This window comes from Emydura macquarii, unplaced genomic scaffold (genome assembly GCF_026122565.2).
Source record: "Emydura macquarii macquarii isolate MOO-44397 ecotype Brisbane River unplaced genomic scaffold, CSIRO-AGI_Emac_v2 contig_295, whole genome shotgun sequence".
In the NCBI taxonomy this organism is placed as follows: domain Eukaryota; kingdom Metazoa; phylum Chordata; order Testudines; family Chelidae; genus Emydura; species Emydura macquarii.
Window position 1 is genome coordinate 1,361,221 of NW_027130432.1, and position 12,910 is coordinate 1,374,130.

At 39.3% G+C, this 12,910-nt stretch overlaps 1 protein-coding gene across 2 annotated transcripts in view; it reads right to left on the minus strand.

Moving 5' to 3' along the window:
• The window catches only part of ITFG1 (integrin alpha FG-GAP repeat containing 1), a 196,656-nt gene that overhangs the window by 132,119 nt on the left and 51,627 nt on the right, over positions 1-12,910 (minus strand). Inside the window, exons 7-8 of one of the 2 annotated variants that reach the window (XM_067550483.1) lie at positions 11,557-11,618; positions 6,917-6,952 (exon numbers count right to left, since the gene is read on the minus strand). In XM_067550483.1, the coding sequence (XP_067406584.1) occupies positions 6,917-6,952; positions 11,557-11,618 (98 nt within the window). The remainder of the gene's footprint in view (positions 1-6,916; positions 6,953-11,556; positions 11,619-12,910) is intronic. The other variant, XM_067550493.1, reaches the window with a different exon arrangement.

Here is a 12,910-nt window from a genome sequence, read left to right on the forward strand (position 1 = left end):
TAAAAATGGTACATTCCTTTAAATAAAAGAAGATCTGAGAGCCAGTTCTCCAATCACTTTACTGGAAGTTCTGTATGCCTGAGTACTTGTAACCTGTAAAATGCAATATATTAACGTGTATCTTGAGTCAAAATGTAACAGGTGTGACATCTCAGAAAACACCTGCAAAAATATTATGAAATATTTAACATTTCATCAAATCTGAAAGATATTTTGGAAATTTAGGCATAATAAAATTAAGAGTTTTTCCCATTAACTCAGAGTTCTCTGTTGTAATCTATGTTCAAATTGGACCATCAATTATTTGTAATTTTTGAGATTTATCTTTCTGTGTATTTTTGTTCTGTTAATATGTAAAAAGAGAAAGGTTACTAGTAACGTGCCATGGGTAGTGTATCATACTTAACACATTACTCTAATGTTACAATTCCTTCAGTGTTATATAATAATAAAAGCACCTACTACATACAATTGATCAGATGAGAAAATGTATGTGCTCCTGACCAGAACTCAGTGCTACATATGTAGTTTCAGTACAGTATTTGTCAAAACGTAAACTCTAAAAATATTGGTTTAAATTTATGGAAACTAATAAAACTGCAATTGGACCTCAGAATATGTAAATAGTTGCATTTTATAAATTCATATGGCAAATAAGACAATACTGGTGCATGTACCAGACAGTATTGATACATTTTCTTCACTACTGTACCCCTCCACTGCGGAGAATGACATTGGCTCTTCATCCAATCAGATCAGTAGGGCAATGTACATACACCTTCCATGATTCAACTATTTCATCCAGACACCTAGTGGAGAGCTGTTTTAAAACATGCCCCACAGCTTTTTGTCCATTTCTTCCTCTCTCCTACCTTGCTCAATCAGTCCCTCAAATCTACTATTGTCACCCAAGAACACACTTCCCCTCTTTCCCTGCAGCTGATGTCAGGTCCTTGGTACCTCCTGGACCCATTTCTTACACACAAGTTGCTGCTGACTGACCCACCTATGGCATCAATTCCTCTGCCCGTGATGGATGGCATGGGGATTTCTGAGAGATTTAAAATATTTTGTATGGAATTTTAAGATGCATATTAAAAGCCCCATCACTTACTATTTTAAGTTGATTTTTATCATACTCAGACAATTTATCTGACTGATCTCCCTTTTAGTAACTGGTTATCTGATGGAAGGTATATCTATAGAACTAGTTTTCCAAGAGGGATTAAAGATGAGTCAGGTCTCTATTGTTATTTTGCCAATTATTTGTATTTTGGAGATCGTTCATATTTTTCTAACACATGCGCTATTTAGGTTTGTAGAATTTAGCTCCCTAGATCATAGTTTCTCAATCTGTGGTATGTGTATCCCTGAACGTATGCGAGACACAAGCAGGGGGTTTGTGGCGAAAAACCCAACGAAGGGAGGCGGGCGGCAGCCGCCAACTTCTGGGGAAGCCAGGCAACAGCTGCCCACTTCCCCCCCAGTCCCAGCTCCCAGCTGGGAGGTAGGCAGCAGCCCCCGGCTTCTGGGGGAGGCGGGCGGCAGCTGCTGGCTTTCCTCCTGGTCCCACCTCCTAGCTGGAAGATAGGCAGCAGCTGCTGGCTTCTTGGGATGCTGGGCAGCAGCTGCAGGCTTGCGCAGCAGCCACAGGCTTTTTAGGAAGCCGGGCGGAAGCCACCTGCGTCCCGCCCATTCCCAGCTCCTAGGTGGGAGCCCAGCAGCAGTCTCCTGAGCCTTGCGAGTTGGGCTCACAGCTGGGTGGCTGCCACTTGTTCCCCGGCTCTGAGCTGAGGGACAGCCTTCCACACACTGGCTTGAAGATGGGCAGCAGCTGCCTGTTGCCTGCCCACATCCCCGGGTCCCAACCTGCACGGAAGCTTCCTCCACCCCAGCTCGGATTGGGTAGCAGTCTCCCACCTCCTAGGCTGACAGCCAGGTGGCAGCTGCCTCCAACTTGCCCAGGTGGCAGCTCCCCTTCCTGACTCAAAGCCCGGTGCCCAGAAAGCCAGGTGGAGAGCCCAGCGACTTGCCCAGTCCTGGAGCCAGGTTCTACCCCCAGGTTTAATTTGTCAATTTCATTGCTCTAGCTGAGCAGTGAAATTGACAACTATGATAGCACCAGAACTTACCAGTATAAAAATCTTAAGAGGGGCCCACACAGTGTGATTTGCCCCAGGCCTGCATCCCCCTAGGGACAGCCATGGGAAGCGCTGCTAGTGCCTGCCCATACCTCACAAGTTCCGGCCTGTGTGAGAACACCACGTGACCCTGCCAGCAGGCCATAGTGGAGGAAGGAGGGGAGAAACAGCAGGGGGTTTTGTGATCTGCCACACAGCATTGTAGAACCCAGAACTCTTCTGCTTTACGAGAAATACAGTCATCCAGCGGTAAAGGGGAAAAAGACTATTTCTTAGTAGAAAACTGAGTGTTGGGGTACTTATTAAAATTTTCAGAAGTTAGGGATATTTGCTACTTAAAAGGTTGAGAAACACTGCCCTAGATGAAGTTTCTTTGGGGATAATTTTCCCTTGACATTAGCTAATTTTTTTCTTGGAGTATAATCTGTAACTGATAGTGGTTCAGAGGAAAAGGAAGTTCCCAGCAAATCCTCAAATTAAAATCCTTTCAGAATTATTTACAGACAGGGTTTAAAAAAGGGATTTGGGACACAGCTTCTTCAGCTGTGTACTCCTTGGTGCTCCATTCCGCTGCATGCTAAATTAGTTTGTTTGAAAGGACTCTTTTCTGATGCAAGTGAAAAATATTACTTTATCCTACACAAGTTAATCAATATAGAAACAAAACCAGAATGATTTCTCCAGAACTGTTAAGATTATATTGTTATCGATGAACAGCTCCAGTAAAATTATCTGACCACAACCCTGTAAATCCTTACAGATGCCAGTCATCTCATTGCAGTAAAGAGGACTAGGCCCTATATTATGTGACAAGAAAAGAAAGGTAGAGGCCAATACCTCTAAAGCCTTTTGTGGTAGATGAAGGAAAGAAAATGAAATTTTCTCTGAAACAAAGTTTCAATTCTGAATCATTTTTATCTTGATTCAGAAACATGTATTACGTCTTAAGGTCTCTGAAGGCTCCAGTATCCGAATTGTTCTTCTTGACTGACTTGAGAAAATTTTAGATTTTACATTTGAATCTCCTATAAATGCTGCAGCATGTGATTTTTATTAATGTGATAGTTAGTGCAAATGGCTGCAGTCTGAGAATATGAAATAATGCCTTCCCAACATGGAACTCTTCTGTCACCTTTGATCCCTTGAGGATAGAGACAAACGTATTTCAGATTAAAAGGAAGAAAATATTTAATTCCTGATACAGTAATATTTGTGTTTCTGGATGACTATAATGGTATGGCCATCCAACATCTTGACAGATGAAAGGAAACACGACTAAGTCAGTCAAAGGTGCTTAGCAGAAGTGTAGGAGAAGAGCCCACTGCATGAGCTGCAGACCTTCCCATAATGGCTACTGACCCGACAGGTTAATGATCCCCGAGAGACAATAATGAGTCGGTTGGAAATTAAGGGTTTATTAAAACAACAGGAATATAAAAACTAGATTATCTTTTACTTATACGGTTGGGGGGGGGGGTACGGCTATTACTTTTAGAGCAAGTTTTAAACGAAAGCTAAAAGGGAGAGAGGAGAGAAAGGGTTAACGTCTTACCAGCATCAGAAAGAGCTGCAACATGACACCCAGAAGCTTGCTGAACAGCAGCAACACAGAAAGACGGCTTGTACGATTCGATACGCGCTCGGAGTCAGTCGGGAGCGGGAGAGATAGGGACGGGCCAGATGATCAGTCTGGCGGACAGTGAGCTCTCTCAACCGGAGCCTGGGGCGTGCCCCGGCTTTATACTAGGGGCTTCAGGTAGCCAAGGTTGCTCCGGATTGGAGGGGAGATATTTGAACCAGGACAAACCTTTGGCTGGGTGATGAGCTGACCGTTAGGGTGGCTGTGCTACAGGTCACGTAGACAGTTGCTCTCGGTCACCTGGTCAGTTTCAGGAGGGGCGAGGAAATGGCCTAATAAGGTCAGTTTCAGGAGGGGCGAGGAAATGGCCTAATAAGGTCAGTTTCAGGAGGGGCGAGGAAATGGCCTAATAAGGTCAGGTCGAGGTTTTGCTGATGCACCAGGTGGTTAGGTGGGGACGAGAGGTGGACATATCAGGTACTGTGTTGCAACAGCTACAAGGCCACTCGCCAGATAGAGGTTGGAGCACACTCTGCTTCTTGGCTCATCTACAGGCCTCTGCCTGGGCTCTCTAATGACTCTCCACGATGACTGAACCAGCCTTAACCCAGATTCTCCAAATTGAGTGGTTGTGGACAGGGCTCTCCTAGTTGTTAGTGAGAATACTGAATTTCTTGAGACCCTGCTTGACCTTGTTGCTGTATCGGAGCTTTGGCCTTCCGCTGCATCGCAAGTAGTTCTTGAGTTGGCCATGGAACACAACTGTTGGCAGACGATCTGGAGGCATGCATTCCACATGTCCCAGCCAGCAAAGTATGCAACCATCCAGCATAGTCTGAATAGACAGTAGGCTGGTTCTCTCAAGGATCTCATTGTTAGTGATTCGTTGGTTGAAAGTGACTCCAAGGATTTTCCTGAGACAGCAAAGGTAGAAGCTGTTCAATCTCCATTCTTGCTTGGAGTATGTGATCCAGCTTTCACAGCTGTAAAGTAGGGTACTGAGGACAAAAGCCTGATAAAACAGACATCTTTGTAGTCAGGGTTAACAGCTTATTGTTCCAGATATGTGAGGTAAGTTTGACAAAGATGACAGAGGCTTTGCCGATTCTCATAACAAGTTCTGTATCAAGGCCAAATGAGGTGGTTAAAGTTGAGCCGAGACAGCAGAAGTGATCTAAGTTGTCCAGAGCTTCATTATTGATGAAGACTTTAGGTGGGATGTTGGTGCCCTGTGCATGACAACTTTTTCTTAATACTGATTAACATGCCGATCTTGATACATGCATCAGAGAATTTATTCATCATGATCTGCAATTTATCAGGTGAATTAGAGATGAATGCAGCAGCATCTGTGAAAAGCAGATCCAGAATAGTGAGTTGGGTATCATGAAGAAGATGCCAAAGCTAATAGGTGGTAAGATGCAGGCTTGCTTCACTCCAGTAATCAATGCGAAACTCACAAAATGTTCCATTTTCATACTGGATAGTTGCCTTCATTCCCTCATGGAACTCCTTAAATAGAGAGAGTGCTTTTCATGGACAGCCAATTTTCAACAAGATCTTGTATATGCCATTCCTACTAACCACATCGAAGGCCTTTTGTAGGTCAACAAATGCTACATAGAGAGATGCGTGTTGTTCATGTCTTTTTTCTTGCAACAAATGCATTGTGAATGACATGTCAGTTGTGGAGCATTCATCTCTGAACCCGCACTGGCTCTCAGGATAAATTCTCTCAGCAAAGACTTGGAGTCGTTTCAGCAAGAGGCTTGCAAGCACCTTGCTGACCACGCTGAGCAGAGATATCCCTTGGTAGTTGTTGCAGTTTGCTCTGTGCCCTTTATTTTGTATAAAGTAATTATGTTTGCATAATTTAGATCCAAGGATATGTGGCTTTCTTCCCAGCAGGTGCAAAGAAGTGCGGATGTCACTTCTTCCCTCCTGCCTTTAAGTGCTCTGGAGGTATCTGATCATTGTCTGACACTTTCCAAGGCAGAGTCTCTTTGATAGCTTTCTCTACATCTTTGAGAGTTGGTATTTGGTCCAGCTCCTGAAACATTGGAAGCTGGGGAATGGAGGTAAGACAGTATCACAGATAATAGCATCCTTTGAGTAGAGTTCTTTGTAATGCTCAGTCCATCGGTCAAATTGTTCTTGCCTGTCAGTCAGGATGGTACCATTTTTCGCTTTCAGGTTTGCAAATCTTTTTATAAATTGGACCAAGTGCCTCTTTGATTTCATCATAGGTACCACGAAGGTCCCCTCTTTCAAAGCAGGTCTGAATCTTCTGGCACAGGTCTTGCCAGTACTTCTGATCACATTCTCTAGCGGCTTTCTGGACTGCAGCCATAGCCTCTTTGAACTTAAAGAGTTCTGAACTTTAGTTCATTGATGAAGTAAAATTAGGCGAGCTTGATTTTTCTTTTCTATGAGTGGGAGCAGCAAATGCTCACATGCTACAAACCAGTCAGGTTGTTTTTTCTTTGTTGTTCAAAAGACATATTTGGCAGTAGTCAGTGTCTTATTCTTAAAATGGTCCCACAATGTGTCAGAATCAGCAGAATCAAGTTGATAATTTTCAGAAACATGTTCAAGCGCATGTTGAAATTTTGCACAAGTGACTAATGTTACTCAGACAAAAACACAGATTTGAGTTACTGAATCTAGGTTCTTAGTAACCTTGATGCCAAAAGTTATATTTTATCCAACAAAGCTTAGAAAGCAATGTCTACATATATACTCATAGATTGTGCTAATGAAAAATATTTTAAATTATTTGTATTTTTCTTATAATTCTAAATCTTTAGCTCCAATTCTTCCCAACGTTTAGAACAGAAGTCAATCAACATATATGATAATAATTTAAGTACAAATACTTATTTACTGGAGTTTTAATTACATGTAAAATATCTGAAAAATAGTCACACTTTTGAATTATCTCAGTGCCATGTAATTGTTTATTTAAACTAGAGATTCTAGTATTTAAAAGAAGTATTGTGCATTTTATTCCACTGGCCACTCAATAGTGGATGCTGCTTTTCAGGGGAAGGAGGAAAGACGGTTCCTCTTTGTGTAGGTACTGTAACTTGTAAATAGCATTTTTCTTGTCTAAAACTGTAGTCTGTGGCATTCTACAATCCATAAATAAAACAGAACTGGTCCATAATACAAATAAGTCTGAGAACTAATCTCTTACTGGACTAGATGATTCCATCAAGGCATGGAAGTTTTCCTACAAATTAAAAAATGACATTCATTAAATGTTACATAGCTATGTATGTAGAAATGGCAAACTGAATTATGAGCATATAAATTCACCTCAGAAATCTAGTGATACCATAAAACACAAGGGTAAAGCTCAAAAGGTTTGTATAGTCACCAGAAAATGATAGGGAACTATAGCTCTCAAATGGCTTATCTATTCGGTGGGGTAGTGCACTCTTTGGGGATGTAATTTCTAAAGTATACTAATGTTTTACACATTAATTGGTCCACGTAGAACCTTCTGGTCCATACGCTTCCTGAGTGTACTGTAACATAGTACTGTTTCAAGCAGCACATTAGGACATCCCACCAGGGTCTACACAGACCAATTAATGCGCAATATGTTACTGTACTTTAGAAATCACACCCGTGTGGAGCACATTACCCCACCGTGTAGATAACCCCTACATTAAAAATTACTCATTAAATCTATAAAACCTTTGGATATACAAGTATTTTTAATCCATCCCGGTCAGGAGAATTTCTTTTACTTCATTTATTGCTGCTTTTTTAGAGCCATGTCTAAATCAAAATCCTCTTGAAAACTGAGTGGTAGCTGAAGGATAATAGCTCCATCTTGAGAGACATAAGGATGGGTGAAGATTGCCTTCTGGCTACAGTTTGAGACAAGAGATTATGCTGTATTCTCAGTAATGCACTGACTCACTCTGACATCATGGTCAAGTTGTAACTGATCTCGGCTTCTATTTGTCCCCTTCTGTAAAATGGAGTTAATATCTACCTTACAGGATTGTTGTGCAGCTTAGTTCACTAATTTGGAAAGCACTTTGCACTGCACCAACCTTTCCTTTTTGATAAACTTTGAATTTAAGACTTTTATTGACAATGAGCAGGTTGAGAAAAATTAATTATGAAAATATTAAAACACGTATCAGCCATAAAATAGGTGCGCTAGGTATTTGCACAAGTTATAGGCTTCTGTAAATTTACATGTTATAAGTTACAATTATTTTTTTATTTTAATTTTTGTTAATTAGTTCATCGCACTTCATCCATCTTCCCTGAAATAGTTTAGTTAATTTAACACATGCAGTGATTCATTCTATTTTTCTTAATTCTTTTATTCGTCTGCTATATTTCTATAGCTGACATTTGTTTTTGCACCCACATTGGCAAATATTTCCTGACCGCAGCCATAAAAAATCTGAACAGGTATCTGTGACAACCAGTCCAGACACCACAGAAGGAGAACAGGTTTAACCCCCCAAAACACAGTTAAATCAACTGATTGTATACTATGTCACTGTATTACACAAATATATTTAATAAGGTCTTATGAAAGACTGTAATGTTCTGAACTTGATAGTCATTAGCAGAGATGTAGACAGACCATGGTTATGAATTTATGTATTTGTGCATACAGAAAAATGTGCTCAAACTTCAGCTCCACTGCACAGGAGGATGGGGAGCAGTCAGTCAGGGAGGACCACCTTCCAAGTCAGTTGTTTACACGAAACCAATTTCAAGTACCCATCCATTGTCCAGCCCAGGGAAAGACAATGATGGAGCATTAGAGTTAACAGGAAGATATTGTGACATCCCCATCAGAATTTTCCCACTTGGAAAAACCATGAGTCACCATGCCACAGGAAAAAAAAAAAAGCCAAACAAAAAACCCCATGAGAAAACAAAAAACAACGAAGAAAAGAGCCTTTTAGGGCTAGTCTACATTAGAAGCTCTACAGCAGCACAGCTGCACAAAACAGATGCGCCACTGTAGTGCGCCTGGTGAAGACACTGACAATAGGACAGAGCCCTCCCGTCGGCATACTAAAACCACCTCCCTGAAAAGGGAGAACTTCTCCTGCCAACAAAGCGCTGTCCACACCGGTGCTTATGTTGGTGTAACTCACATCGCCCAGGGGAATGGTTTATTCACACCAGGGATCTGAACCACCACAGCTGCACAGCACTAAGGCACCCTAAAGTTACAGGGCAGGCAGTGACAGAACACTTTACAGTCTGAGTGGTCCCCAAAACGTCACAGTATGTGTGTTTAATTTCAGGACATTTTCCTAATACCACAGTGATAGGAATTAGGGGTGGGGAGAGGAAAAGAACAATATTCCTGATATAGCTCTTACATTAATACTCTTATGATGAAGTCTGAATCATTTCTTTGTCAAACTATGATTATTCTGCAGCTATCAGTTTCTAAAATGTTGGCTAAACAATTAGGGTATACATATCTGCTTACATATAAGGAAAGCGAGATTCACTCAACAGCAAACAGTGTACATACAACAGATGCATTCTATACCAAAACTGCATTCCAATACACTCAAAGTCCATAAAACCATTATTTTTATAATTTCCATTAAAGATTTAAAGGGGCTCACATTTTGTTCTCTATAGGACCACTGGTATTTTTGGAAAAACTAATTACAAGTAATATTAAGTAATGTTAAAGATACAGTCTTGATTGACCATTGCAGGTCTCTCCTTTTTTACCGTTCTTCAACATAAAGCAAAGGTAATTATGATTAGATGGAAAAGGTGTGTGTCTTTGTTTTCCTTAATTTTGATGCAAAGCTGTGTTAAAAATCTTCTATACAATAAATTTAAGTGATAGTATATTAATCTCCATTCCCACACTAATGCACACATTAAGCAAGGAATCCATAGGTGTCCATAAAAAAGCTTGTAAAAATGTTCAGTGTAATATATATTGTACTTAAGATTTTATAGATTTCTTACTAAGCTTCTATTACAGCCTTAATTTACAATATCAACTATAAAAGGTGACGTCTACTTGATTTCGTAGCATGGCTGCAGCACATGTTGCTGTATGGGAACATATGATTTTACACTTTAACTGGAACACAGCTCCTCCAACTGATAAATGATTGATACAAACCAGAGTGCTTTAACCTAGAAATACTTTTTTTTAGGTCTCAAGCACACATGCATATATTCTATAGCAATAGCAATAGGTTCTGAGCACCCCAAACTATAGTTACCCAACATCTGAGATGGTTTTGAGTCATCAATAGCTGGGCTTCTGGGGGTCCTCCTTCCATACAACTGCTGAGGAGTTTAGGTGTCAGCACCTTGCCCAAAGAAAAGCTCCCTTGGACTGCTCCAAAGTGTATTATGTTACCTAGTTTTTATAGCTAACTTAAACAAAGCACATAACTCATAATGACTCCTAGTGGGTCACCTTAGTAACACCTAGTGGGTGAGCAGGTCTCCTAACTGTATTGCTGCTATTTTATGCTTCTTACGGTCTACGTGGGGCCATGGAAAGCACAGCATAGTAAGAGCAGCCTTGAAGCTGCTCTAACTTACAATGGGGAATGGGAGACAGACAGAGAACTGAACAGCTCCAGAATATGGGGCTTTATTGGCATCAGACGGAACAGGATCAGTCCCAATATCTCCTCCCACATAAATGACTATGGCTAGGATATCACTTGATCCATGCAAGTCCAAACCAAAGAATAAATTTTAAGTAATAGCTTAATATTTGCAGATATTCACACAAATTGTAACAATGATAGAAAGGTGAAATGAAGGAAGTAGCTATGGCTGTTTTAAATGTTATATCAATTAATTCTTATTTAAACATGAATTTAAGGCATAAAATTTAAAGTTACAAAAACAACTTGACACCTCCATGGCTCAGAGCTTAAGACACCTCCATGACTCCTCCTTCTGTCCCTCCCAAAAAGCACACCTCATTATTTCTATCTTTAGATGTTTTTACTTCAATCTAGAAGTCTACATCTTGACCAGATTGCATACCTGTTGACTTTTCCATTATGTTCCTCTCCATCCAGGCAAAGCAAAATGCCTGAATTGCCCAGAACTTCCACAAGATCTTCATGTCATTTTGTGCCCAAAGCAATGGTAATACATTAACCAATTATATTTTATTTCAGGACTGCCTATTCAAACCCTTATTTATTTTTTGAAATCGGACTACCTAATGGCTTTTTATTAATTGTTACAAGCCAATTTGAACTGAATCATGGATTTTGATATAAAGACGTCTTGAAAACAGATAGTCAAGAAATGGCCTTCCTGCCTAAAAAGATTAATGACATTTGTTTGTTTTTCCTTTTTTCACAATATCCTGAATTGTACTGCGATATCTACTTGGGAGCTTCTTATCTATAATCTAGGGACATGTTCTATAGGGAAAAATGTGTTGTCCTGAAATCTCTTAAGCCATGTTTAAATCAATCTAAAAATATCCAAGCCTGGAGGGAACTCCTTTGAAAAGCTTTTTCTTCATAAATCATCAGGCTGACAAATTAAATGACAGTAACCTCTTACAACAGCTGACACCACCACAGGAACCCTGTTAACATGTGCATTAGGGCAGATTGATTGGTTTAATTGGCAGTCATGCTAAAATCCTGCAGAGGAACTGATGCTGAGTGAATCATCTCCTCCACAGATATTCAGCAGTCTGAATACAACAGTGCAGTTACAATTGCCATGTCACCTTTGTTTATTTGTGAAACCAGTATCAGGTGACCTCTTTGTTTTATGTTTCTAAAAGCTGTATATTTTGGCATAAGATGTTTGCTTTATTTTATTCCTTACCTTATTTACCCAAGTTTCAAACTGAATGTTTTGGGACTTTGTTAATGTAGTAAGGAACAAATCTGGAAAGACAAATGTAACAGAATTACAAAATTTAATGTTTGATTATACACATGTACTTTTAAGCTACATATAAGATATGTATACTAGTTTGCTTAGTAGCCCAGTAGGTTTTGAAAGCATAAATAAATGTTTTAATCAAAACAATATACAAAAAGACAGTTTGTTTTCAGCCCTTGATCTACACTCGTATAAATACAACTGTGTGAAAATACACACTCTTGTATACTAATGTGCACACATACATAAACAAAAACATAAAAATTAAAAAAAATGACTGTACACATGAGTAAGTGCTAGAAAACAAGCAAAGAGTTATGAAACTCCTAGTTAGGAAAGAGAGCTAAACAAGTCTCAAAACTAAAGAACACATCATACAGAAAATTTATCATTTGCTAAATATAATGTTTTCCTAGCTTCTCTGGCTTCAAAATTAGCTCTCCAGTAATTAGTTTTTTTTTTTAAAAAAGACATATTTCATCCAAACATTACTATTTACAGTAGAATCTATATTTTTGATTCAAGGTCTCTTGGAAAGATTTCCAGGAAAGGAAAATGGGGGGTGGGAGATAATAGGAAGGGAAAAAGATTTTAAAAGAAGGAAAGAATGATGAATGACCAAGTACTTTATATTTAAAACTTTTACAACACATTCACCTTTCAGCAATTTGTTGGTGCATTTTGGTGATTTTTCCTCCCTTCTTTCATTTACTATTTAAATTTAAAATGGCAAAACTATTTCGTTATATAAAGGGAGTTCCATTACTGTGCTAAAGTGTTGTCACTATTCAGGCTAGGATACCACTGTTCCTTTGTAAAGGGTAAGAACACTCAAGGTGTTATTATTACAGTAATGCCTTCCCCCATATCCTGAAAAAGCAGATGGGATGTGTTATATGAAAGGTTAAAAATCACATTAAAGATAAGTGTCCTGTTCTATTAAAGAATCCTTTTGTTTGGAACCTGAAAGTTACATTTTACACTATCTTTCTTGACCTTTAACAATGTCAATCAAGCATTTAAGACTTATGAATGAATGATCTTCTGAAAATGTGACTCACAAAAAGATAGTGTCTGGTTAAGTCTTTATAATCAATGATTCTTTACAATTAGAACTTTTAAAATATTTAATTAAAAACACTAAAGATGACAATCTAATTAAACATCCCAATTAAAGTAAAATGCAGTCTAGCCATAAGCCATTCTAGCAGGTTCATTTACTATGTTAGCATAATGACAACATAATGACAATTTTATTTAGTGCATATAAATGGAAGGCCTTAAAATGATAATT